The sequence below is a fragment of the Centroberyx gerrardi genome, chromosome 4 (genome assembly GCF_048128805.1).
Source record: "Centroberyx gerrardi isolate f3 chromosome 4, fCenGer3.hap1.cur.20231027, whole genome shotgun sequence".
Taxonomy (NCBI): domain Eukaryota; kingdom Metazoa; phylum Chordata; class Actinopteri; order Beryciformes; family Berycidae; genus Centroberyx; species Centroberyx gerrardi.
The window spans coordinates 10,905,063-10,929,108 of record NC_136000.1 but is presented as its reverse complement, the minus strand read 5'-3'; the positions used below and the strand labels follow the sequence as shown (position 1 = coordinate 10,929,108).

At 42.4% G+C, this 24,046-nt stretch overlaps 1 protein-coding gene across 2 annotated transcripts; it reads left to right on the top strand.

Moving 5' to 3' along the window:
- The first annotated feature begins 473 nt into the window (after window positions 1-473).
- Window positions 474-23,163, top strand: LOC139910321 (periphilin-1). 2 transcript variants are annotated; one of them, XM_071897593.2, is made up of 11 exons: window positions 474-532; window positions 1,075-1,143; window positions 6,515-6,588; window positions 7,619-7,849; window positions 8,198-8,265; window positions 10,633-10,752; window positions 12,210-12,385; window positions 12,565-12,597; window positions 16,385-16,461; window positions 17,604-17,738; window positions 22,968-23,163. In XM_071897593.2, coding segments are annotated over exons 2-11 (1,110 nt in total). In that variant the 5' UTR covers window positions 474-532; window positions 1,075-1,142; the 3' UTR covers window position 23,163. The 2 variants fall into 2 exon arrangements, with proteins under 2 accessions (XP_071753694.2, XP_071753695.2); XM_071897594.2 differs by having other exon boundaries at window positions 511-536.
- Window positions 23,164-24,046: the final 883 nt, after the last annotated feature.

Below are 24,046 nucleotides of genomic sequence, written 5' to 3'. Positions count from 1 at the left end.
GCATTCTGAATGCTAATTATAATCCATACATTCAGATATATACTGATGGCTCAAAACATCCTAAAACAGCTCAAACAGGTTGTGCATTTTATATACCTGAACTGAAAGTTAGAATGAGGAAAAGAGTATCTGGCCATGCTGCAGCAGCCATACTGTAGAAATAATGGCAATTCTCTTCGCCTTGTAATGAGTAGAGGAAGTGCAACCATTGAGGCAAGAGATCTGTGAAGATTCAAGTGCAGTTGGCTTCTTATGAGGTTTTTATGTATATATATATATATAATATATATATTATAGTCTCTACCCACACTGCAGCCCAGTAGGTGGCGGTAATACACCTTTCAGTTGGATGTCAACCGCCTCAACAGTAAAGAAGAAGAAGAAGAAGACGTAGTAGAAGAAGAAGAAGAGGGGGGGCGAAAGGAAGAGAAGATGCGTTTTCTGTTTTCGTTCTGGTCCATACCATACACGTGAAGAAACGTGTTTGTTAACTTAATTTGGGACTATTTGGGAGTATTCAAATCAATGTTTGGTAAGTGAGTTTCTTTCTGACCTCCTGGTGTGCTAGCTTAGCTGACAGTGTAAATACTGCGTTCTTGTCCACTTATAGTTAATAACATTCATAGTATTTCAACAAAAACCCCTGTATTCCCAGCGAGATTTGACATAGGGGCTCAAATTTATGACTTATGATATCATTAAACATGTATGGGCATCTTTGGTCTCTTGCTCAGGGTGCTGGACTGTCCACCTCGCCGCCCCCCTCTTTGGCGAAAGTGTAATCACATTGTAAACGGTGAAATTATCTACTTCATCGACATTTTCAGTAAAAGGAAGTGTCCCCTGTATGAGAGTCACTGTTGATGAAAAAGAAAAGGCTGGGATATTTTGTGTTGGGGAACCACTAATTGTATTTCAACTGCACTGACTTTCAAATCACCTAGTATTTGTTTACAATTAACCTGCCTGCCAAGAAGGCGATGCTGTGTATTGCTAAATTGTCACAAGTGGTCTGAGATGAATCCACTCATCGTTTGAGTCAGATTAATGAGGCTACTCTTTTCCTCTTTATAGGTCCATTATCCCCTGCTGAGACACCTCGAGCATAGCAGTCCTGGAACAACACCATTTACACCTTCAACAGTAAGTGAAAATGACTGCATTTTGAGTTTGCAACCATAGCAGTTTTGCCTAGTTGATGCCCTTTGTAGCACAATTCACATTGCTTGCTTTGAATGTGAAAGGCTATCTACTCAAAGCAGGTCCTGCTAGTCACACAACTCATCAAGTCGGCATCATGCTGCTAAATAGGCTCTCTTAGGGATGCACCAATATTTTGGCAGACTATCAGTATCGGCCGGTATCAGCTGTACCTTTTCCTCTAGGAGTGTATCACTTAATGCAACTGTCAATTTAGCAACAGAATAAAATTAGCATGGTCTTTTGTTTAAACCCCCCCCCAAAAAAAACACTAAATTATCCTAATGGGCATGTCTGAAAAGCATAACCTGTTTTACACCTGCATTTATACTAAGACTTTTAGAAAAATACATGTTGGTATTGGCTGCTATGGGTGGGAAAATATCACATATTGGTGCATCCCTATCTATTTCATACAGGCGTGGCCCTCTAACAAGGGCTTTATTGGCTTAACCACTCATTTAGTTATCTCAGTATGCTGAAAATTTGAATGCTCGTTAGGGTTGGGTGAAAGTCTGCATCCTCCTATCAACCAGTCAGGATCACATATATCGCCGATGTATTCATCATCATGCCGGGGGATTGGAGAGGGAGAGGGTTGGACACACACACACATGCAGTGTAGGCATGATAATTGCAATTCAGGCATAGCTTTTAAATGCGCAAGGAATTGCATTTTTACATTCTAAATTATAGTTTCAATCCTGAAACTGAAAAAAATTAACACATACCAAAATCAACTTGAGCATTATTTGTAACCCTGCGTTTGCATGTTTCAGTGTCAGTGTTTCCCACCTATTGGTCAAGATTGTAGTCGCTGACTAACTTAAACACCTAAATAAATAACGGCCACAATTATTGTGTCTACCATATCTGTGTAGCCTAATACGCAAGGGCAAATGAACTCAATGAAATGAGTTTGCATTGCGATTGAAAAGTCAACTTTGTATCATCTTACTTGTAGTCCAACAAAGTATACCGATATATACAGGGAGGAAGGCAGTAAAGTGGACTTACTTACTAACTGAGCCAAATATCGTTTTAGACAAGCAATGCTGATATGAGGCGTCTTGGTCGAACCCTCTGAAGATCAATGCTGATCAAATCAGGATGATCCCATACAACCCTATGGTACTCTGCCCTATATAAGACGAGCACACATCCTCTCTGCATCCATGATGTCTTCAGCGACTCATGGGAGTAACAGGGTGACATGTTGGAGAGCTCCGCCTGTGATCACAAAACTTAAAGTTGCCTAGCATAACTATCGGTCTATTTCACACAGGCTTTGCCCTCTAACAGGGCTCTATTGGCTTAGCCACTCATCTAGTCGCCTCAGCGCACTGAAAATTTGCATGCACGTGCTCAGCCAATCAGGATGAGCTTGTACACCCCCTATGGGGTCTCGCGCTTATAAATGGCGAGCGGCCCGTCATTCAGCTTCCACTTTTTCTTCAGCACCTGACGAACAAGTTTGCCTAGGATGGCATCATCTGAGACCAACATCGCTAAATACTGCCCAGACTGCCCCGGCCTGATCGCGATCCGCATGAGGCGTGTTTTGAGTGCCTCGACCCGGAACACGCCACTGACGCCGTCTCCGACTCGCCGGATTGCAGCAGCTGCAGGGCTCTTTCCATGGTGAGACGCCAGCAGCCTTGGGCTCATTTCAAACGCTATCAGCATCAGCGTTCTCCTGAGATCGAGCGCTACTGTGATGACAGCGAGGCGGAGGCCGGCGGAGACAGCGATGACAACATCTCCTCCGTCTCCGTTACGGCTGCATCCTTCACCTCTGCCGCTCTACCTCATCCATAGTTGAAACAAGACTTCCCCAACGTGATGACGGCCGCAGAGAACGGCGGGATCCTGCATCTGCCCCTCATGCCGCTGATTGCCTGGCCCAGGGAGTCCAGCTGGCGACAGAGACCAAGCCGGTCTTCGTCGCTCCCGCCTTGGACGAGATTTGGGCAGCTGTGGAAGCATCCTGGAAGGAGCCGCTCCGCTGCAGGGCTCCTATCTCCAGCCTCTTTGACTTTTCCAATGTCCACAGGAAAGCTGCTATCTGCCGCTCTGGTCTTCCCCTGCTTGATGACGCGCTGGCCGCTCATTTTTCTCCTGGCTCAACCAGCTGGTCTGGCAGCAGGAAACATGCTCCTCCTCAATCCAGAGACAAGGAGACAGTGGAACTCTTCAGCAGGGTTTTCCACCTGGCGGCTCAGACGGCAGCCGTGGCCAATAACCTGGGCCTGCTGGGGGTGTCCCTGTCCACCGTGTCGACAGGGAAAGCCTCCCTCACCACTTCTGATTTGGATTATGTATCCCGTATTGCGGGTTAGATGAACAATTTAACCAGAGTCACTGCCGCCACAGGACGCATCATGGCTCTGTCTACCGTTGGGGCTCGGCACGTGTGGCTCGGTCTGACAGCCCTTCAGAAGAAGGACAAGGAGGACCTGCTGGGTGCTCCGCTGTCACCTGACGGGCTCTTTGGCGCATCCATCACCTTGGCTACGCAGCGTTTGCAACGCTTAGAGGAGGAAAAGGCTCAGCTGTGCCATCATCTGCTGTTGGCATCTTCTTCCACCAAGCAGAAGACTTCATCGCAGGACTCGAGGGAACGGCGTATGACGACGTCCAAGAGGCGTGGATGGCATAATGCGGCTTCCTCTTCCGCTACGTCCTCCTCTCGCCCCCCACCGGCCCCGTCCTCGATGCAGCCCGCCCCGCCACTGGCCCGCTCCGATGGCGATGCTCCCCCTCCGCCACCTGCCCAGAGAGGACCCTGAGGTGTTAGTGCCATTGTCCTCGTCTCCCCCCACAATGTTCCTGGTAATATTCCCATTGTGCCTTGTGTGAATGACGTGAATTTGTTTGTTTGTAATAAAACAAATTACTTCTTCCACAAAGAGCCAATTCCTACCACCCTGATGGCCGATTGCTCTCTGTCCTCCTCCAACAAGGGAAACCAGCCAGAGCAGCGATCACAGCCATAATTTTGCTCTCTGCTCGCTTCCCACATGGGAAGCATGGCAGAGCAGCGAGCGGTTCGGTGGTTCTGTAACCCCCTCCTCCCCCGGTCTTCGAGCCGAAATGGGGCGGCTGACAGTCTCAGTATCACCAACCCACCCTGCTGTCCCACGGGAGAGCAGGGTGGGTTGAGAGTGGAGAGACAGTCGCTCATTCTGGTGGCACTGGCCCGCACGACGGCACCGTGGTACGCAGAAATGAAACAGCTGCTGGTGGCTCCGCCCTGGACAGTACACCAGTTATGGGGGGCATTGTCTCAGGCGAACGGAGCGATAGGTGCGATGCCCAGCCTGGGACAGCCTCTCAGGGTTTGGTTTCTGAGAGGGACAGACTGATGCGCACTGGGCTACCTGCGGATGTGGTGCAGACCATCCAGGGCACGAGGGCTCAATCCACCATTGATAGCTACAAGGTAGGGCTGAAACGATTCCTCGAGAAACTCGAGTAACTCGATTACTAAAAATCATCGATGCAAATTCTTTGCATCGAAGCTTCGTTTAATCCAGATTCGCACAGATGATTATTACTGTTGCACAACGCGCTGGAGAAAGAGAGAGAAAATAGCGAGGGGCGAAGAGAAGAGACAGGCCAGAGAAAACGACAGAAAGTGTCCAAAGTTTCGGATCCAGTGTTGCCAACTTGGCGACTTTGTCGCTAGACTTAGCGACTTTTCAGACCCCCCTGGCGACTTTATTTCTCAAAAGCGACTAGCGACAAATCTGCCGACTTTTTCTGACCATGGGAAGCAATGTTAATGTGTTGAATCCCAAAGCATTTGGCAATAAATTGGTTCGGCTGATGCCGGTTTTCTCTACTTGCTTGTCTAATCCAGAGAGGTCTGACGGTCACAGCGCTTCCCACACAGCGTAGCTCCCTCCCTCCGCTGAGAGCAGGGACTGTAGGATAGGGTCCACTTGTAATTGCTACCGGCGTACGCCGAAACTGGCCGGGTGGGCGGAGTCAGCACTTAATATTAAAACGGGATGAGATGAAGGCTAGTAAAGAATGCACGTTAATTATGGCTATATGTAATGGCTAGTTAAGAACGTAAATCAATATGGTGGCTAGTTATGATGTCCCTAAATTAGCTAAGTTTTGCTCAAGAAAATAACCACAGAAAATAAAATGCTGCAGTCAATTTGTGAAAGCCTGAGCTTCATTCATGTTATTATGATAGTCATACACATACACACACACACACACGCACCTACTCCCCTCACAGTGATGCATAAAATACCCCAGAAAGCAAAATATCAGGTGGTGTAAGTAGCAATTGGAGCCTAAAATGCACCAGTCCAATACAGCAGGTATATTCAGTTTAGTTTGATTGCAGTGAGTAGGGTCAGCAGGTGTAGGGCAACCCTTCAATAGTACATAGTAAATAAATGTACATTAGCCAGTCTTATGAACTTGTATGATATTTAGGCCTAGTAATAAATATCAATAATAATTATTATTTCACCTCGTTTTCAGTAAATCACAGTGTCGTATGGACAGCTTCGTGCGGACAGCTTTTCTCTTTTGTATATTTACTATTGCTCTTTAATAAAGCAAAAGTATTTCTTATCCGATTACTTGATTAATCGATGGGATAATCGGTAGAATACTCGATTACTAAAATAATCGATAGCTGCAGCCCTACTACAAGGCTAAATGGTTGGGCTTTCAAAAATGGTGCGGGGAGTGGAACATCGATCCTTTGAACTCTTCAATTGGATCTGTTCTCTCTTTCCTCCAGTGCCTGCTGGAAAGGGGGTTGGCACACTCACTATTAAAGTGTATGCGTCAGCAGTCTCTTCTTGCCATGAGGGGTTTGGAGAGAGGTCGATTTTCGACCACCCCCTCATGAAGCGTTTTCTGCAAGGGGCTAGGAGAAAACGCCCAGTGGTGCGTTCCACCACCCCCCAGTGGGAGCTGCCGTGTACAGGCTCATCCTGATTGGCTGAGCACGTGCATGCACATTTTCAGTGTGCTGAGGCGACTAGATGAGTGGCTAAGCCAATAGAGCCCAGTTAGAGGGCTCCGCCTGTGATCATAGAACTAGAGTTACAATACGTAACTATCGTTCTATTTCACATTGGCTTTGTCCTCTAATGGGGTTCTATCGACTTAGCTTCACATCATGAAGCCTCCCCATTTAATCCTCCTCGAATTCAAATCACATCCCTGTGAATTTAAAATGTTATGGCTATGTTGCATGTTGTGCATAATTATAAAAGCTACTTCATAGCTGTACTCATAACAGCTGTTTTGGGGTAATCTAACCAACACATTCCCATTGCAGTGGCATATCGACGAGATCGAAGAAGTATTCGAGAGACATATGAAGAGCACTTCCCACCGAGAGATGTGAGAGAGGTAAGGGGAGACGTCTTGCATTGTCAAATATATGAGTTTGACTAAGTTTCTTAGGTAATATGCAAGTACTATTGGTTACTTACAAACGATCCCTGGTATAATGACACTGCTATTGTTCTTTAAGTTGTTTTCTTTTGGTTAGTGGTAGTTTGATTTGAACTGATTGTATTCAGTCACTTTTGTTCATTTTGCACCCTTGACCATATATCTATATATAAGCCAGTCTGGAGACTATGGGGGTGTCTAGCACAAGACTGCCACCAAGTATTATATGTTTGCTATTTCATTCAAAGATTGTATAGTAACTCAAGATGCCTTTTGATATAGTTGATATACAGTATTTATATGAGCACAAGAATCGTATTCTTTCTTTCCTGAGGCTCAAGTGTTAGCACAGAGGAGTTCAGATGTGCAAGTGTCCCTATCTCTTATATAATGGGAGGTTAGGACTCCTTGGAGAATAATGAGTCTTTTTGGCCAGAAAAGGAGCTCACCTTTTCCTTAAATTGTACGTTAAACACCATTATTGGTTGGCATAATGATGAAGTAACCTTAAACCAGTGTAGGAAATTTTTAAAAATATTTGCGGGGCAATTTTTGCCCCTACAGTCTAAAATCTGGGGCCATTTATAAAACTTTGGGGGAACTTTTCAAAAATAGTAATTGGTGCAGAAAAGTGTACAACTCATCTGCATGTGTTCAAGCATTCTACAGTTCTACAGGCTCCAGTTCATTGTCTAAGGAGCAACTTTATCTTCAAGCAGTGTATATTAATGACACCACAGATTTTCCTCTTGGCTCTTTGGTTCCTATATTTGGGAGATATCTGCCCATATTCATAAAGCTAGACTGAACTCTGGTGCAGTTGGAATAGCATGTTATTTATTAAATTGATAGTTGTTCCCCTTTAGGCTCTCTCATATTTAAAAGTGCAGTAGCCTTTTTTGTTGGGGCTAATAACCTGAAATGTAAAATATGATATGCGTGACTTGTTTCAATGCTGTAACTTCTGGCAATGGTGTCCTTTCAGGTGACAGTCCAGAGAGTTGTCAATATTGTTGAAAAGAGGACCTCTGTGACTCGGCCAGAGCTGGAATACGACAGAGGATATGATGAAGACCAGTGGTATGGTGGTTCTCGAACTCACCAGGATGCAAGAGAATACCGTGGCGAAGGCGCTTACCCATCCAACGATCGTGGATACACTGATGACAACCCCAACTTTGGCAGTTTTCGCATAAATTCCTCACCCCCGCTAAACGTATGGCAAGCTTGGTTTTAAAAATCTATTTTCTTTTATGTTGAAAGTTTGACAGCAATTCTACAAAATCACAACACTATAAGCACATCGGAGGGTCTAGTTTTGAACCGTGAGCATATCTACTAGTAAGGAACATAATCAAACAGCATCCCAATGTAGTCAGGACAAAACCTGTGTTGATGTGTTATTTATAATGTTAATTTGTCTTGTAGGCCTAACATTTTTTACTGTTTCCGGCAGTGTCACCGAGAATAAAATGTCCACTTTTTGTGGACATTTGTAGTACTTTTTTTTTTGTTTTGTAGTACTTTACAATTAAGGTCGTTCTGATTCGGATTCTTTTTTCAGGAGGACCCGTACTCCCACTACAGTTCAAACAGAGATGACGGTCATTTAAGGCGTCAAGTAGAGATAAGGTAATTCATATAGATTCTGCTATTTGACCAGTTTGATCTCGAATTCTTTTTGGAGCATCCTGATGATGTAAAATTGTTACTTGGTGAAGTGTTGTCCTCCTTCACTGCGATTCAAATGCTTCATGTAATGCTGGAACCGACCTCTAGGTGGAGGCAGAGTTCTGTCTTTTCCAAGCTGGACATGATTTGCCTGGTAGAATTTTAATCACTTAATGTGTGTTGCTGCATGAAATGTAATTGGGGGGGGGGGGGGGGGGGGAACTAATCTAGAGCCTTAATCTAACTCTAAGAGCCTTAATCTAACTCTAATTTTGATATTCTGTTTCAGCAAAGTTTGGACTAGGCCAGTCCATCAGTGATGAAACACTCAAAGCAAAATTCCCTCCTAAAACTTTACTCTTAAAGACATTATCATTGATGGTGAAGAATATTCCACACATTGTTACAAGCTGTTAGATAGACATTATAGTAATATAAGTGCTTTAGTCAGAAAGTATGCTTTTGGGAAATATATTTTGTTTCACTTGTCTGCTACTGTACTGCACTCAAGTTTTGCCCTAGAAGCTTGGCCACACACAACAGCTAGATCCACCTAGCTCTACCCCATACTGCCAAGACAACCTTCTTGCCCTAGCCTAGCCAGTTCAACATGCCAACACTTCACGGGCCAAGGCCCCCCTTCCCAGGAGTCACACGGCTAGAGACCGGGACAAAGGGCACTAGTGTCTACTCACTGAGCCAAAGAGCCAACCCCCCCAGAGGAAAAACAGCTGGGCCACTCCCTCTCCAGTCAAACACCCACACACTCCTCAGGTTTTCTGAGCAGCCTATGCCCTCTGTGTCCTTTCTGTCCAATTATATCATCACTGGATTCATCTGAAATGGACTCATGATGGCCATTTTTAAAGTCCATTATTTTACTGCAGGGGAGATTTGCTGAGTACATTTGCCAAACTACTCAAATAACTAATAAGGGGCATTCTCGACTGGAGATTGTGTTTGTTTCCAAATTTCGAACTCCATGTTGGGCAGTTACTCACTATGCGCCGCGATAGCACAAGTCAGAGGAAGCGTTGTGAAGCAAGCAGGGCTCACACTCATACATACAGGGAGAGAGGGGTGTGGGATATAGACAGGGGGTGCATCACCCTAATGTAACTCTTGGTAACAGGGGCAAGGCAAATTGGTTATCCTGCTCTTCTGTGGAGTTCTTGACCTCAGATGATGAATGGCAGATAATGAGTAAAATGAGAAACCAGCTAATTGCCAGAAATGCAACTTAAAGTTATGAGTCACTCTCTCTTTGAACCATCAAAGTTGCCAAATTAAGCCATGTCTTGTTTAATGTTTTTTGTAAACTGGCTTTGTGAATTTATTTAAAATTACTTTAAGTATTGGTGTTCCTTTTTTTAGAGCATAAACAGATGTTTTTTGTTAGTGGATAATTATCAAAGGAAGCGAAGGGAATAAAGATGCAAATAGTATCAGTTTCGTATTTTTGGTATGGCTGTTTTTCATTTTTTTGTATTATTTTTTCATCTTATGGGACCCAGGGATAATTTTAAGCTTCAGATGACTCATCAGATGATTGAATGGGTCTGACAATTTTCTTGCCGTTTGACTCAGTACTCCGAGGGTACTTCATAAATCTCTGCCAGTGTGAGACATGACCCTTTTGACTTGTGTTGTTTTATGTCAAATGTCTGACCTTTCCTGATAACTGCTTGATTTGTGCTTATATAATTCCTGTTTGTTCCTGAACAAAGCATATAACTCCTTTTTTTATCCATAGCCTTGTGATGTTAGTTTTGCAGCAGCACTGAAATACTACAACGATGGCAATTAAGTTTATTTGGCAAATGGCAAGCTGAGCCGTGGCTACTTCAAACAGGCCATAAGTCGTAAAAGCTTGAGGCCTTGTTAGGCCTGCTCTTTGTTTGGGATGTGGCTTGAGTTCAGGCAGGGGTCATGACAACCAGGTGCCATTGGGTCATTTATACCTCTGGTACTAAAGCATGTTGTTTAGGTACCGTTCAGCCAGGAAAATCATAGGGATCAGGAGCATAAATGGTGATGTTTCAGTACATATGCTAGGCCTATCAATTAGTTGAAATCTGGAAACTGGTAATTATTTCACATGGCAAACAAAGTTGGTTATGTCGTTTATGACTTCAGTTCCCGTGTTTAGCCAATATCATGGTTCTGCTGATATTTGAAGATAAATTTTAGTGAAAAAATACCCATCCCTTTTTCTTCTGAAAAAGGGATGGGTCTGTGTCTGTAGCCGTACCCATAAACTCACTCCTGAATTTGAGATGCATTTATTATTATTATTTTATAATAATCTATTATACCTATTTTTTTCAGGAGCAGTGGCAGAGGCAGCCCCTATTTCCGCAGCAGAGGTCGAGGGTCAGCCCCTCGAAAGTCCACACCAGACAGGGGAGACCACAAGTTAATGCCGCCACTTCCATATACAGACCGAGGGTATAGTTTTATAGTACACAATTAACAAACTCTGCCAAATCCGTTAGCAAGCAGAGCTTGTAGTCAGTTTTTTTAGCTTTTGTTTCAGAACTTACCATCCATTTAAGTCTGACATGTTAATATTTACATTAAATCAAAGTATTATAGCCTAACCTTTTAAAATGTAATGACAGAAAATGTAGCATGATTATATTAATTTGAATAACCTTGCACACTGCAAAAGGTATTTTTCCTCCTGAAATCATACAGTAGGACTGTCTAAAAAGACATGAAAGATGGGCTTGTTATTCAGGCGAAGTTCTCCTTATATCAAAAACTTCTCCAAGTCTACTATAAAATCCTATTTTATGCAGCATATCTGGCTAGTTGCTCCACTTTTTACAATTTGTTCCCACCTCAAGGCATCATGTACGTAGATAGACATGGATAGACATATCTTGATATTGCTCATTGTAAACATGAGGTACATTGCAAACGGTAATATGCTGAATTTCTCTTAATTATCATCAAAGACTGTTCAGAAATAAGAGAGAATATCCCAGAGATAAAATACGTAAAATAAGTGGGAGCCCAGTGGACTGGGGTGTTAAAGTAAAGGAGACCCTGAAACTGGAGTGCTGGTTGGGTGAAGTGAAGTGGGTGAAGTGAAGTGCTATATAAGTCTGCAGCCTGTTCTTACAAATTATGCACCAACTACATTCAGTTGCGTTGGAACCAGCAGAGAAATAGGCCTAGTAACTTGAAGCAGATATTTGTTATCTGAAGTTGAAGCTGCATTTGGGCAAGATTTTTATGTAATAATACACCCGTCTTACCAAGCTAAATCATAAAGTAGGGCTGCAATAGCGCAGAGCATCCCACTCCCCTGTGGAGACCCTGCAGATTTCCCAATAGTTCCGGAGAAATTCCGGTGTCATGTGTATATATCCTTCTCCACCCACAGGCAATAATGAATTGGTGAAATAATGACTGTCTCCTAAATCACAGCCAGCGAGCACTCTGTCCAGAGAAAGCCGGACTCACCAACGTTAGATTTTGAGATTTTGCCTCTATTGTCCGCTTTGTATTCTTTGGTATAAAGCGATCATAGACCGACCGGCTATGAGCGTATTGTGTGCAGTTTACTGATGTCATGTTATGTGATTTCTGGGTATTGAAGTTCACATTTTTCAGTTACCTCACTGCCATTTGGGGCTGCCAATGTGCAAAGTTGGTAAACTAAAAGTTAATTGCCAGGAAGAATTAAGAGAGCAACCCGGCACTGCCAATTTTATTTGGGTTTTTGCAAGAGGTAGGTATTGATTTCAAGCCCTTTTGTTAGTGCAGTCATTTTTTTTGTCTCGTTGCAAATATTCACCTGATTTGTATAATGCACATGGACTATAGAGCTGTGACTTAAGTACTTTGGGAGGATTCGATGGTCTCTGGAACTCCATTGTCGCTCTTTGTTTCCTCAGGGAGGACCATGATAACTACAGGCGGAGAGAGCCCTACACTTCTGTACGGGACCGTTCTCCTATACGGAGGGAAAGTCAGCCACCCATACCTATCCGTACAGGATCAAACACCAGCAGTGGGAGCTATTCCCCTGACAAGGACAAAGCCTACACCTACCAGCAGCTCCAGCAAAGGCGTAAGTCCTTAGTCATCTGTGGATGTCAAATAGCACAAGCTTACGATTTTGAAATGGAAAATAACATAATTTTATTACAGCAAAAACAATAATAACCATTACACGTTTGTTTGAATTTGGTCTCTGTGTTTGTATGTGTATCACTTGTCAATGTTTTGATTGTACATGTTATTTTCCAGGATATGAAGAGACTGGCCATAACAGGGAACTTGGTAAGTTTCTAGAGAAAGGCATTTCACATGGGCTTAGTGGTCAGCACAGCCTAAGCCCACTTCTTCTTTTTAAATGTGCCTGATATTGTGTTCCTCCCTGTTCTGTTTCTAATGTTCCTATCTTTGAATATCAAAGCAAAGTAAAAATATGAGTGTATATATTGAAAAACATTGAAAGACTGAGAGAAAAGGTCAAACCTGTTTCCATTTCCAAATCCATTAATAACTTTATTTCAATAATAACTTTATTTGTATAGCACTTTTCTAAATCGCTTTACATACAATAAAACCCAAAGAGACAGTGATGGAAAAGAATAAATACAAAAATTAGAATAAAAGGTAATGCAAGATATAAACAGATACAACTAGAAAACAAACAGAGACAACTAAAAACAGATGGAGCTTTACATAAAGGTGTTTACATAAAAACATAAAAATGAATGCACTCTCCTGCTCTGACTTCCACCTTTTGCTTTCTAATATATCTGTCGTGGCACTAGCAATAACGGACCTGGCAATCTGACCTGCTGCCCGAGTGGATACTATGTCTCTGAACTCCCTGACACTGTGATTGGCTGCTGCAGGCGAAACCTGAGAGAGCATGGCTAATGGGCGCGCTACAGTGGAGTTGTGAATTTCCTCCTGTCTAATCAAAAAATTGCACCAGTGAAAAGTTGGAATTATGCAGAAGAGCGACATGGGGAAATTGAGAGTGCAATTTCTGTCCTTGCAGCTGCCATAGCTTGTGCAATGACAGCAATACAGATCAGTTTCTCATCTTACTGAGACATGTAATTATATGTCTAAAAGAATTAAGCCATTCTAAGTGAAGCATCTGTTTTCAGAGGTGGTGTGTAATATGAGGGGTCAGGGTGTGCTGGAACACGTTAAGATGTTAATTACACTCACACCACGCACACTGTTAGAGGCTGGGAAAAGGATAGCCTTGGTTTATTGAGGTGGTTTGGCTTTTGATTCAGGGTCTGACCTTTTTCTTCAGTGAGAAAGCAGTTTACGCGCTGACTTAACAGATGTCTTCAAAATCACTTTGTCCGTCATTTTACATGCTTTCTGTTCTTTTGTGACTTTTCACAGGCTTCAGAACTTTAATTAGCAAAGGTGAACCAGTGAAATTTATGGCTTCACATTTGCAAAAGCTTGTTTTTGAAGTGATCCGAGATGGTCAGAATTATTAGGCTGAGGGAAAGGAGATTGGACAGTAATTTCTCCAGTGTTAATGCTTTGATTTCTAACATGCATAAACATATTAATGTTCTGGAAGCCTGGTATCCATGTTGTACCCCCCTTTGAAGATGCAATAAAACAGTGAGAAAACAGTTGTCCCTCCCACCTCCACCCCCATCTGGAACGCTAATTAGGCCAGCACATCAAAGTACACAGAAAAGGGTTTTTGGTGATAAGGAATACTCACCGGGCTTAGTGATACACATGGAGGCTCTGTACAATGTCTTTTCACAAAATGTCGGTGATAATGTATGATGCTGTCAAACTCTCTGTTATGTCTAGGCATTCTTAAATATTGATATAAATTATTTGTAAGCACTTCTTAAAACAGAATTACAGAGGGCTTTACAGACGAAGCAATAATGCATTAAAGCCAATAAACAACAAAACTGGCAAGCATGATTTGAAACGGTGTTAAAGAAGAATAAAATAGGGAAATTCAACAAGAATAAGATAGGTGAAACAAATTACAAAATGCAAGCCTTAAAGGACAATGCCAGTTATTTTTTACAAGTAGATCTTTTCTCTTTTTGCCTTGACAAGAGTTCAAATCTCAAACCATTCTAGTGTATTGTTGCGTATCATATTTATCGCTGTTATTTTTGGTTGCATATTTTGTGCTGATTAATCATCATCATCTCGTCAGCTCATCAGCTTTCCTTATATAAAAGAAAGTCTTCCTATAACAGCTCAAAAATGAACACTTGAAAGAATGAAAATACTACACTAACCTCAGCGGTGAGGCATTTTTTCTGAAAATGTGCGAGTGTGTCATAATGCAGCCTCAGTGGAAGAGCTCCCTTTTGTTCTTCCAAGATACTGTATTGAGGCACAAAGAAGAAATGGAATGTGAGTCACAAGTGAATGTAGATATTATGGCCAGCATAGCATTTTCATCAAATGCTGTGATTTTCTTGGATTTTCAAGGTCTACAACTCCTATCAAGGCAAAAATCACATACATGTACACATGGCTATTATCCTTTCCCTATCCCTATTAATCCAGATCAAGATTTTGCAATGAAATCCATGCTGATGTACAGTATGTGTCATGACATTTTCTTCCCAGTTAATAAATAGGCATCAGAAGGATTGAATGAAATCCAGTGAATAAGCTAGCTGTGGCATTCCAGTTGCTCCCGGCTGACATATGCCCTTGTTAATGCCCCTGATAGAGGCCACAACTCAGACTATTGTGGCAAGATACATTTGGGACTAGCCATCCGTCATGGCTCAGTGCAAGTAGAGTGGCAGCACAGCATGCCCAGTGTGCTCGATAAGAAAAGAATGCAGCCTGTGTGCCCATTGACCAGCTGCCTGTTGGCAGTACCTCGGTGTAGACTTCAGGTTGTTAGCCTCCTTAGATGACTCCTGTGTAAGTTAAATGCAGTTTGCATTTTCAAACAATACTTGGATTGTGTAACTCAGTATATTGAATATTACAGTAACTGAACAAAGCAATGAACTTAAACTCATTAAAATACAGTTAAATGAAATGGCCCACTATCCAAGACCGCTTTAGTGTTTGAATAGAATTGTGTTAACAGCAGTCAGGCAGGTCTTTATTTCTGCTTCATTACACATTATTGAGTTTCAATATATAATCTGCATTGTCTATGCTATAAATTTTATTTCATTTGCATAGGCTCCACACTCTCTGCTTCTCTTTAATTTGCAATTCATGAGCATCTGCTCCTATGAATCTGTTACTAATCATTTGAATTACTTGTCTTATTATTTTACCACAGATTTTGTGTGGCTATAGGTATTGTAACACTACCTGTATGTTACCAGCTTTTCCTTAGACAAATGTATGGTCTTTTGAAGATGGTGGGAACAGTCAAAATGTGTTGTTTTATCTTTTATCTAGATAGGACTTTTACTTGGTAATGATATTTACCTTTTAGCAGCCACAAATATTGGGTGCATTTGTACTGCACATTGACTATTAACTGTGGAACTACCTCCCAAGTTTCACTGGGTGTCTCACAACCTGAGAGCCCTGTAGTTAATAGGGAAAAAAAATCACAAGTCCAAGTGTTTTTAATTTTACCTTGGCTCAGTCTCATCGCCATGGGAGATTCCTTAAATAAAAACAAACATCTACAACTTGGCCATATTTGTTTTTTATAGACATATTGGAGCCGGCAGAGCACAATATTTCAATTTAGCCACAGCTGAACTCCTCGACCACTATTGTGTGGGAAGCTCCAGCAAGAGAGTATAAAATAAACAGCGATTTATACTGTTCAACTGCCTCATAGCGTCTTGTCCTCTCCATTGTTCACTGTACAATAATAAGTGAGTGATTGCTTGGTGGCTCACAGTAGAACCTAAATGATTGTTCCCCAGTGTGTTTTTAATACAGAGCAAAATTAAATAAAGGAATGTTTTGGTGGTCCTGATGTGTTCTTTATATTACCCTGTTTTTTAATAATGTCTCCCCCTGTCCACAGTTCCTTTGTTTACCATAGGCATCTGAGGTTGATTGTCTGCTGGTTTGCTTACTGCTGTTTCCATTTCTCATGACTCTTTCTCCACAGATAAATCCAGCGTACTGACTAGCCACACTCCCAGCGACTCTGTGGAGGGGTCTCCTCGCAGCTCAGTATCATCAAAGGTAGGACCAGCATGTGAAGGCATTCTGAACCAGTATCACCATCACATTCATATTTTTACTAGGATAAAATACAGTAGCATCTAGTGTTTTTAAAGGCTGGAAAAAGAAATCTGCTTTAATGTGAGCAGTCTAGAGCTGTAACGGAATACCAGTAGTGACAATGATTAAACTGTAACTTCATAAAATCACTCTCTTTCCATTTCCTAATCACAACCGCACCTGTAGAAACACACATTTATTGCCCACCATGGCAAATGGAATCTGCCACAGATTGTTTTTATGTGATTCACTGTAGTGCCCACAAAACAGGGCATGCAGTTCATGGCTGTTATAGTTCCCTTTTTCTGGTGGTTTGACATGGACGCGATGAACGCGGAAATATTCATTAAGTGTGTCCCACTTCCTGGGATGGAAGGATGACAGTCCCAGGACTTTGTTAATTGGGGAAGGGGGTGTATGAAATCTTAAACTTACTTTTTTCAGCTGTTAATCAATGTTCATGGCAATTTTATGTTGAAACATATCCATCCTAGTCATAATCACAATACATCACATACTGATTTTTTCCTGGATTTTCTGTGCAAATCCTGGCTGTTGCCAACTAGTGGCTGAATAACCTTTGACTGCATGTTTTGGTGATTTACAGAATTTTGCACTCACCATACATGTTACAGTCTTTCCCATTTGCCCATCCTTCCCCTTTCCCTCCGCTCCTTCATGCCGCATTTTTCAAAATCACGCAGGAGGTGGAGAAAGGCTCAAAGTGAGGGTATCATGACTCTTTAAAGTCTAGAATAAGATACAGGAATAAAAGGAACTAACATATTTTCTTTGATTCAGGCCCATGTAGGTTGTTGTGTTTCCTTTAATTGTAAGTGCAGCAGATTGATGCATTTGTGTCACAGGCTTTTCACTTTCATCTTTGGCTGTCAGGATCCTTTGATCAGAGAGATGTATGTGGCAAAGCATTTCTGTTTACTGTTGACATGCTGCAAGCATAATGAGGCATGTGCAGAAACAAGAGCACAATACCAGTAACAGAGCAAAGACGGCTCTCTTCAACTTTGTTACAGACTTTGAAATCAGAACCAGTTTCTAAACCTGGTGACCTGAGCTCTAACCCTTAACCTTTGGCCTGCCAGGAAAACCCCCCTGCATCTGTAACGGAGTCGGAGGAGGCGGTGGCTGCCAGCACGGAGCCAAAGCTGACACCAGAGGAAGACTTCAAGGCCCGCCGGGCGCAGGCCATTGCGGCTAAAGCTCTGGAAATTGAGAAGGTAATGAGATTTACTCGATCAGACGCCACAACTGCTGTTAATTCTCCGTTATACTGACTGGGTGTTGGTTTTGCCATAACTTTATGCCAATAACTTGTCTCCATTGGCTTTATTAAATCTGAATCCTTCTCCATGAGGATCGGTGGGTTTCTAAATATTCTGTGGCCAGCTACACATATATTTGAGAAACATGTATCTTATTATTTTGGTGGAGAGAAGGAGGATGAGTCGGCAGAAAAGTCCTAAGCACCTCAGGTTGTGACGCTTCACATGGCCTGCTATTTGGATTTGCGCTGCTTTTCCTCCCCTTCAACACACTACGCTACAGTACCACTTATCTGTTCCCGTTAAAGCAGGGCGGGAAATGCCCTGCAGGATGCAGGCGGCCCACCCACAGTGTGGTACGTCTCTTGGCATTAGCACACACATGCTTACACTGGCATTTCTAACCAGTCTACAGCTGTGGTGAGCGGCAAGAGCCTCTACTGTGTCTTTACAGTAACATCTGCCCCAGGCTCAGCTAAACATACACTGATCCATCACTGCCGTGGAAGGCCAAGCTGACTAGATCAAGTAGTGGGTTAATGCTTGGGCAGGAGCTGGTGTGGGGTAAGACCTCCACTGACTGATTTAGAGTGACGGCTCTGATCCACAGCATTTCCTCAGCCCGCACTATGAGACAAGCCTGTCACACACAGCCACCAAAAACCTTCACTTCTCCATCCTTTGTTGTAACCATTTCCAAGCTCCTTTCCACTGAGACTGAACAACGAGGCCTAGATATATACAACTCTGTTAGGATTTGGCCGCTTCAGTTAGGAGTGGATTTGTCTCATCAGCGTAGTTCACTGTGTCACTGGGTAGGCTAAGAGCCTGCTGTGATACATAATTTCTATGGTTGTTTCAGGGTTATAAAAGGGAATCAGAAAACCCAAACATAAATTATGCTCTGACACAGTAAACATTCCTGCTTGAGTGCTGCCTTTTTTACATTCATAACATCTTTCAAGTTGTTAAATAATTCCATTGCAGGCGTGATGACTCGTGCAGTTGTTTCGTAAACCTTTGTACCTCACAGTACCTCAATCTCTTTGAGTTTGATGCCACTGCTGACCAGTGAAGCAGTTGATTTGTTATCCTCTAATCAAGCAGGGGATTAAACAAAAATAAATCTGAACATATAATAAGAACAACAACATATAAAATCAGAAAATAGCCATTCAGTACTTAGCTAAGTTGCTGGGAGTGATTTTCAGAGAAGTCCATTCATCATCTCAATCAGTGCAAATGAAACATATCCATTTCAACTATTAGCCCCTCCATCGAGAGGTCCGGTTTGCAGCTTGAGTGATTAAAATGGCTCTTTTAATATCCCCTAATGTGTACCAGCCCTCCAGTCATTACCCCACTTCCCTTATTACGCAGGACCCCTGCCTGCATCGGCGCTCATTTGAACAGAGCCCCACTAAGTGTCCATGTGAGAGCCGTATGTATAATCTCACTCAGGCCGCTAACGCCCCCCCTCCTCCACCCTATATCCCAACACGCAAGCACACACTCCTGTCTGTACCCTCATAATTTGGACCTCCACAAACATCCGATCTGTGTAGAAGCCCACTCTAAGGCCCTTAGTGCTGCCGTCTCTCTGGGGCTCCAGCCCGTCCTGTGTGGCCCTACAGTATCAGGCTTTGGGATCAGTCCATGGCTCCCACTGCAGGGAAGGAACTTAGGCAGAACCTCCCCGCAACCTTTTCTCACAACACACAGAGCACGCTCAGGTCAAAAGCACCCTTCCTGTTTGTTCAAGTAACAAGGGAGCGGTTTTGAGAGAATAGCAGTCTGTTTGAAGACACTCCACCATTCCGCAGTAATGTAAGGACTTGAATGTGGAGTGACGCTCTTCCTCTCACACAAATATACTCCTGTGCACAGTCCTCTAAGCTCTAGTACCATCAAGGGAAATCTTTTAATTTGAGTTCAGAGTTCATTACAAGGCCTCTTTTTCCACCCTTTTCCTCTTCCTACTTTGAAGCTTTAAAGTGTATAAAACGGCGTATATGAGACATAATGAAGTGAAAATGTAATCAGTGTCAACAAAGGATGTAGCTTGGGAAAAGCTTAGGGAAGGTTTTGTTTTGAAAGATGGCAAACATAATCAGGCCTAAGTGATTAGAGGGGCGCTGGGTTGTGGGACATACACCACATGCTTTTGTCTCATTTAGCCCATGTTTCCTCTCACATCTTCAAACCTGGAACCAATTTTTGCTTCCCCGCAATAATGCCCAGAGATAATCAAAATGTTTTCCAAAGGAGAAATTTGCACTTACAAGATGGTTTGGAAAAGCCACCTGAACTTAGAGTTGTAGTGTTAAATTAAGGAACAAAGGTTCAGAATAGCCTAAGAAGGCTAGACAGCATGTATGCAGGCAGGGAAGCCAGCCTGCGTAGTTGGAAGAAGTTGACCCTGGGCTTAGTTGGCCACACGTGTCGTGAGTCTCTCACTTCCTTGTGGTCGGCACTGAAGACTATCATTATGTGGGGCCGTGAATTCGCTTGACATGATCTGCAGACATTAAAGCATCAGGCTGAGTCCAAGGAGGTTTAAACATCTCCCACAGTCGGGGATATTTCTGTCAAGAGTTCTCGTCATTCTCATGATTTTCTTGACTTTTCTTCCCCAGTGTGTGCACAATGCATGATGTTGTGGTACAGTTTATCCAAGCTTTCAGAAAATGGAATGGCATGGATAATAACCTGTATTCCTTTAACACTCAAACTCTTGTGATGACTGTATTTAGTCTTTGTCAGTTGTCTCGCTGTAGCCCAGTACCATAATATTGGATACATGAACGCATCTTTTTGTCCTAACTGGAGCGCAACAGTGTTCCGACCTGTGAAGCGCAGAATGTGGGTTAGGGATGCGGGAATGAACAGATAGCTGTGCGTCAACTATCTGAACATGCTGTAGCTAGTCAGCAGGGGTATTATCAGGGTGGTAGGGAGAGAGAGAGTGAGAGAGAGACTGAGAGATAGAAGGGGAATGCAGGAGAACTTCAGACATCTAGGGGCTGGAGGCATCGCAGATTTTTAGCTTTGCATTTAATTAGCAGGTAGAGCAGAAAATGGAGACCCCTCATTTTCTCCCTCCTGAGAGCATGGTGGAGTGTGTATAATTTCAGTTAACCTTACCTAGCCCACTCCAGTCACAGACACGCATACAGTACATACACACTTTACGTGCACCTGTGACTTTTTGGACTGGAATTCTCAACAGAGTCGATTTGGTCTAAAATGGGTGAGATTATTAATAGAAGAAAGCAGTTTAGCCCTGAAAAATCTTGACAGTAGCATGGCTCACTTACGTCAGCTGCTGGAGACCTGTTTTTTCTCTTGAGTAACGCAGTGAATGTTCCCATGTGGTGAACTATTTCCATCCTTATTGTTCTGAGTTAAATGTCATATTGTTGTTGTCCTCCTTTTCTTGACCTTTTCCAGTTGTTGGGAGTCTTGTCCCACCCAAATGAGCTACCTCGCTCCCAGAATTTGGTCTCAGAGTGCATCTTGATAGTGGCTATATGGGTAATTTAAAGTTTCAAATTGAGGACACTGGAGGATACTGTCTTGTACCAAACTGTTACTGTCTTTAAATATTGTACAGACTCTCATTCCCCCATTGATTTTTTCCTTTCTCTCCCTGATAATAGCACTCCACCTTACCATGTCAAATCTAGTATACTACCTTATGCAGACACTTTTTCTTGTTTACAACCACCAAGAAGCATCATGAAATTGTCAATTAACAGTCTTGTCACAATCATTCAATGGTTTTACAAATGGTCTTGTGATCAGCACACACAAAATGATGGGTACACGATCATGAGTCAGCCTAGATACACATGATGTTGAAGTAACAACATTTGTGGTTTTAAATTTCCCCATAGCTGACAGGATCCTGGAATATAGCCGTATAACCGGTTAACCTCACATCCTGCTCAAGGCTGGACATTGATTGAAGTTGACAGGCAGCAAGTTTCTTTACGCCTTGAAAGTTACCAAAGCTGCTAAGTTTTTTATTGTTTTTTTACTGCATTCAAGACACAGACAGACAGTATCAGATAATGTCACTTTATGTTGTTCTATAAAAAAAAAAAGGCCTGTGCAGCCCAGATTCCTAAAATGGCTGTGCGGTCTGAACATGACACAGTTATACCTCTAAGGAAGCTGGAACCATTTGATTAAATCACTACTTTGAAGAAGTAGGTCACATCTCTTGCCACTTAAGTAAAATTGATGTGAAGAATGACTGTTTTCCATCTGACAAAGTGATTACTGCCAACTGTTCCCAAAATAGTAAGCTTTGTCCACTGGAAAAATGATAGATACATATTTTATAGATATTATGATAAATGTTTTTTGTCGATAGTTTAGTCTCTTATTGTACTTTTATGTTAATTTGTGCAAAATAGACTTCATGTTTCAAATATTAACTAGTAATGGAACCACAGTTTGATTTCTTATTTGTAGTGGCTGACAGAGTGCAGCCTTTATGTTTTTTTTAAGCATACTTTTATTTATTTTAACTTATATTGAGGGGAGAGGGGAGCAGGCCAGGATTAGCTGAACCCTGGAGGACCCCGCTGTCCCAGACTGCTCCTTGACTGTTGGGCCACTTGATAGGCTGGTGTGAAAGTTAGACCAGACCTTGCCCTCTAGGAGGCATCAGCGCAGGGCCCCACATTGAGCCTGTTCGCCCCAGGTGATAAAGGTCTAGTGAGCTTGCACCTGGGACACTAATAAAGGAGTTAACAGCCGTTTTGGGTAGGCAGTAAAATGTGAGCGGGACGTGAGAGCTTGTTACAATGTGGTGTGAAAGGACGCTGCAGACCCACTAACATACTCTGACACCTCGGCTCCCTTTTTGTTTCGGGCGGACACACACTTGCATGGGCTCGCACACACACATTCACACACCTGTTTCATGGAATACACCTACTTGCCAGGAATGGGTTCATTAAGTTCACAGTTTGGCGTTGGTATGATGAGACCAGGTCTGGAACATTCACAGCTTGTGTTCTGGATAGGACTGCTCTTTTTTTAGTGATGTCAGTTTTAATTTTTGCTCTGTGGGCCCTTATGAATAAAATGTAATTTCCTTTTATGAGTTATGTATGCTTCATTTTGTCATAATGAATATTAATGAGATTCCTGACGTGACTGGTTTTTGTACAGCTGTACAGACAGGACTGTGAGACGTTTGGCAGAGTGGTGAAGATGTTGGCGGCTAAGGAGCCTAGTTTGGACAAAATGCTGCAGGCCCCACTGACGGAGAACCTGTTGGAGATCAAGCAGCGTTGCCTGGACGACCTCAAGCACTTCATCAAGGAGCTGGACCAGGTCATACAGCAGCCGGAGGCCTCAACGTAAGCCAGAGATTGAAAAAAAAAATGTCCATCTGAACATGTCAGTGAAGTGACAAAGTATGGAGTCTTAAAAATCTCAATTTAAAACGACTGGGGGAAACAATGTGCCAGCTGGTTAGGCTAATTTGACTGTTTTTTTCCAATGCACTTTGACTTACAATATCATGAAATAAGGCACACCACTCCACATCTAACTTGATTCAAGAATATTCTTTGAGTTAGATTCATATGTCAATCAAGTGAAAAGATATTGCATCATTGGTAGTTTTTCTTTCACTTGCTTTAGAAAAAATTATGTTAAGATTCAATACTAGATTAAATGACTTGTTGAAATGGACATTTTTACAGTGTACTAGAGGGCGGACGTCTGGAGGGAGATGGGTTGATTCAAGTTTAATCAACCTATCATTTCTATGCATGCATGAACAGTCCAGTTTTAGTAGTTTTCATTATTTTCTAATAGTTGAATCATACATTGAGGTCATTAAAAAAAGACAGAAAGGTAAATTAAACAACAGTTTCCCTTACTGTGATCTCAAAATTCTAACAAAGTCGTTTACATTCAGTTTTGTACTACATACCTAGGTTGAGCCCAGACTACATTTTAAAATAAGTTAAGTGAAATGTTTGACTATTCACCCAGCTAGAGGCTTGGCCATAGTATTGCTGAATCATACTGATTCAAACTGTTCAATTTAGGAACAATAATGAGGAATAAAAGTATTCAATAATAAAGCTTTTCTATCATAACCGTTCTCTCAATCTTGATGTTGATATGGAGAGAATGGTGCATCCAGTATCTGTATTTCTTAAGTGCAAATAATGCTAATTATAACACAAGTATTTTGCATTATGGTTTTTTTCTGTCCACTCTTTTTATATTAATAA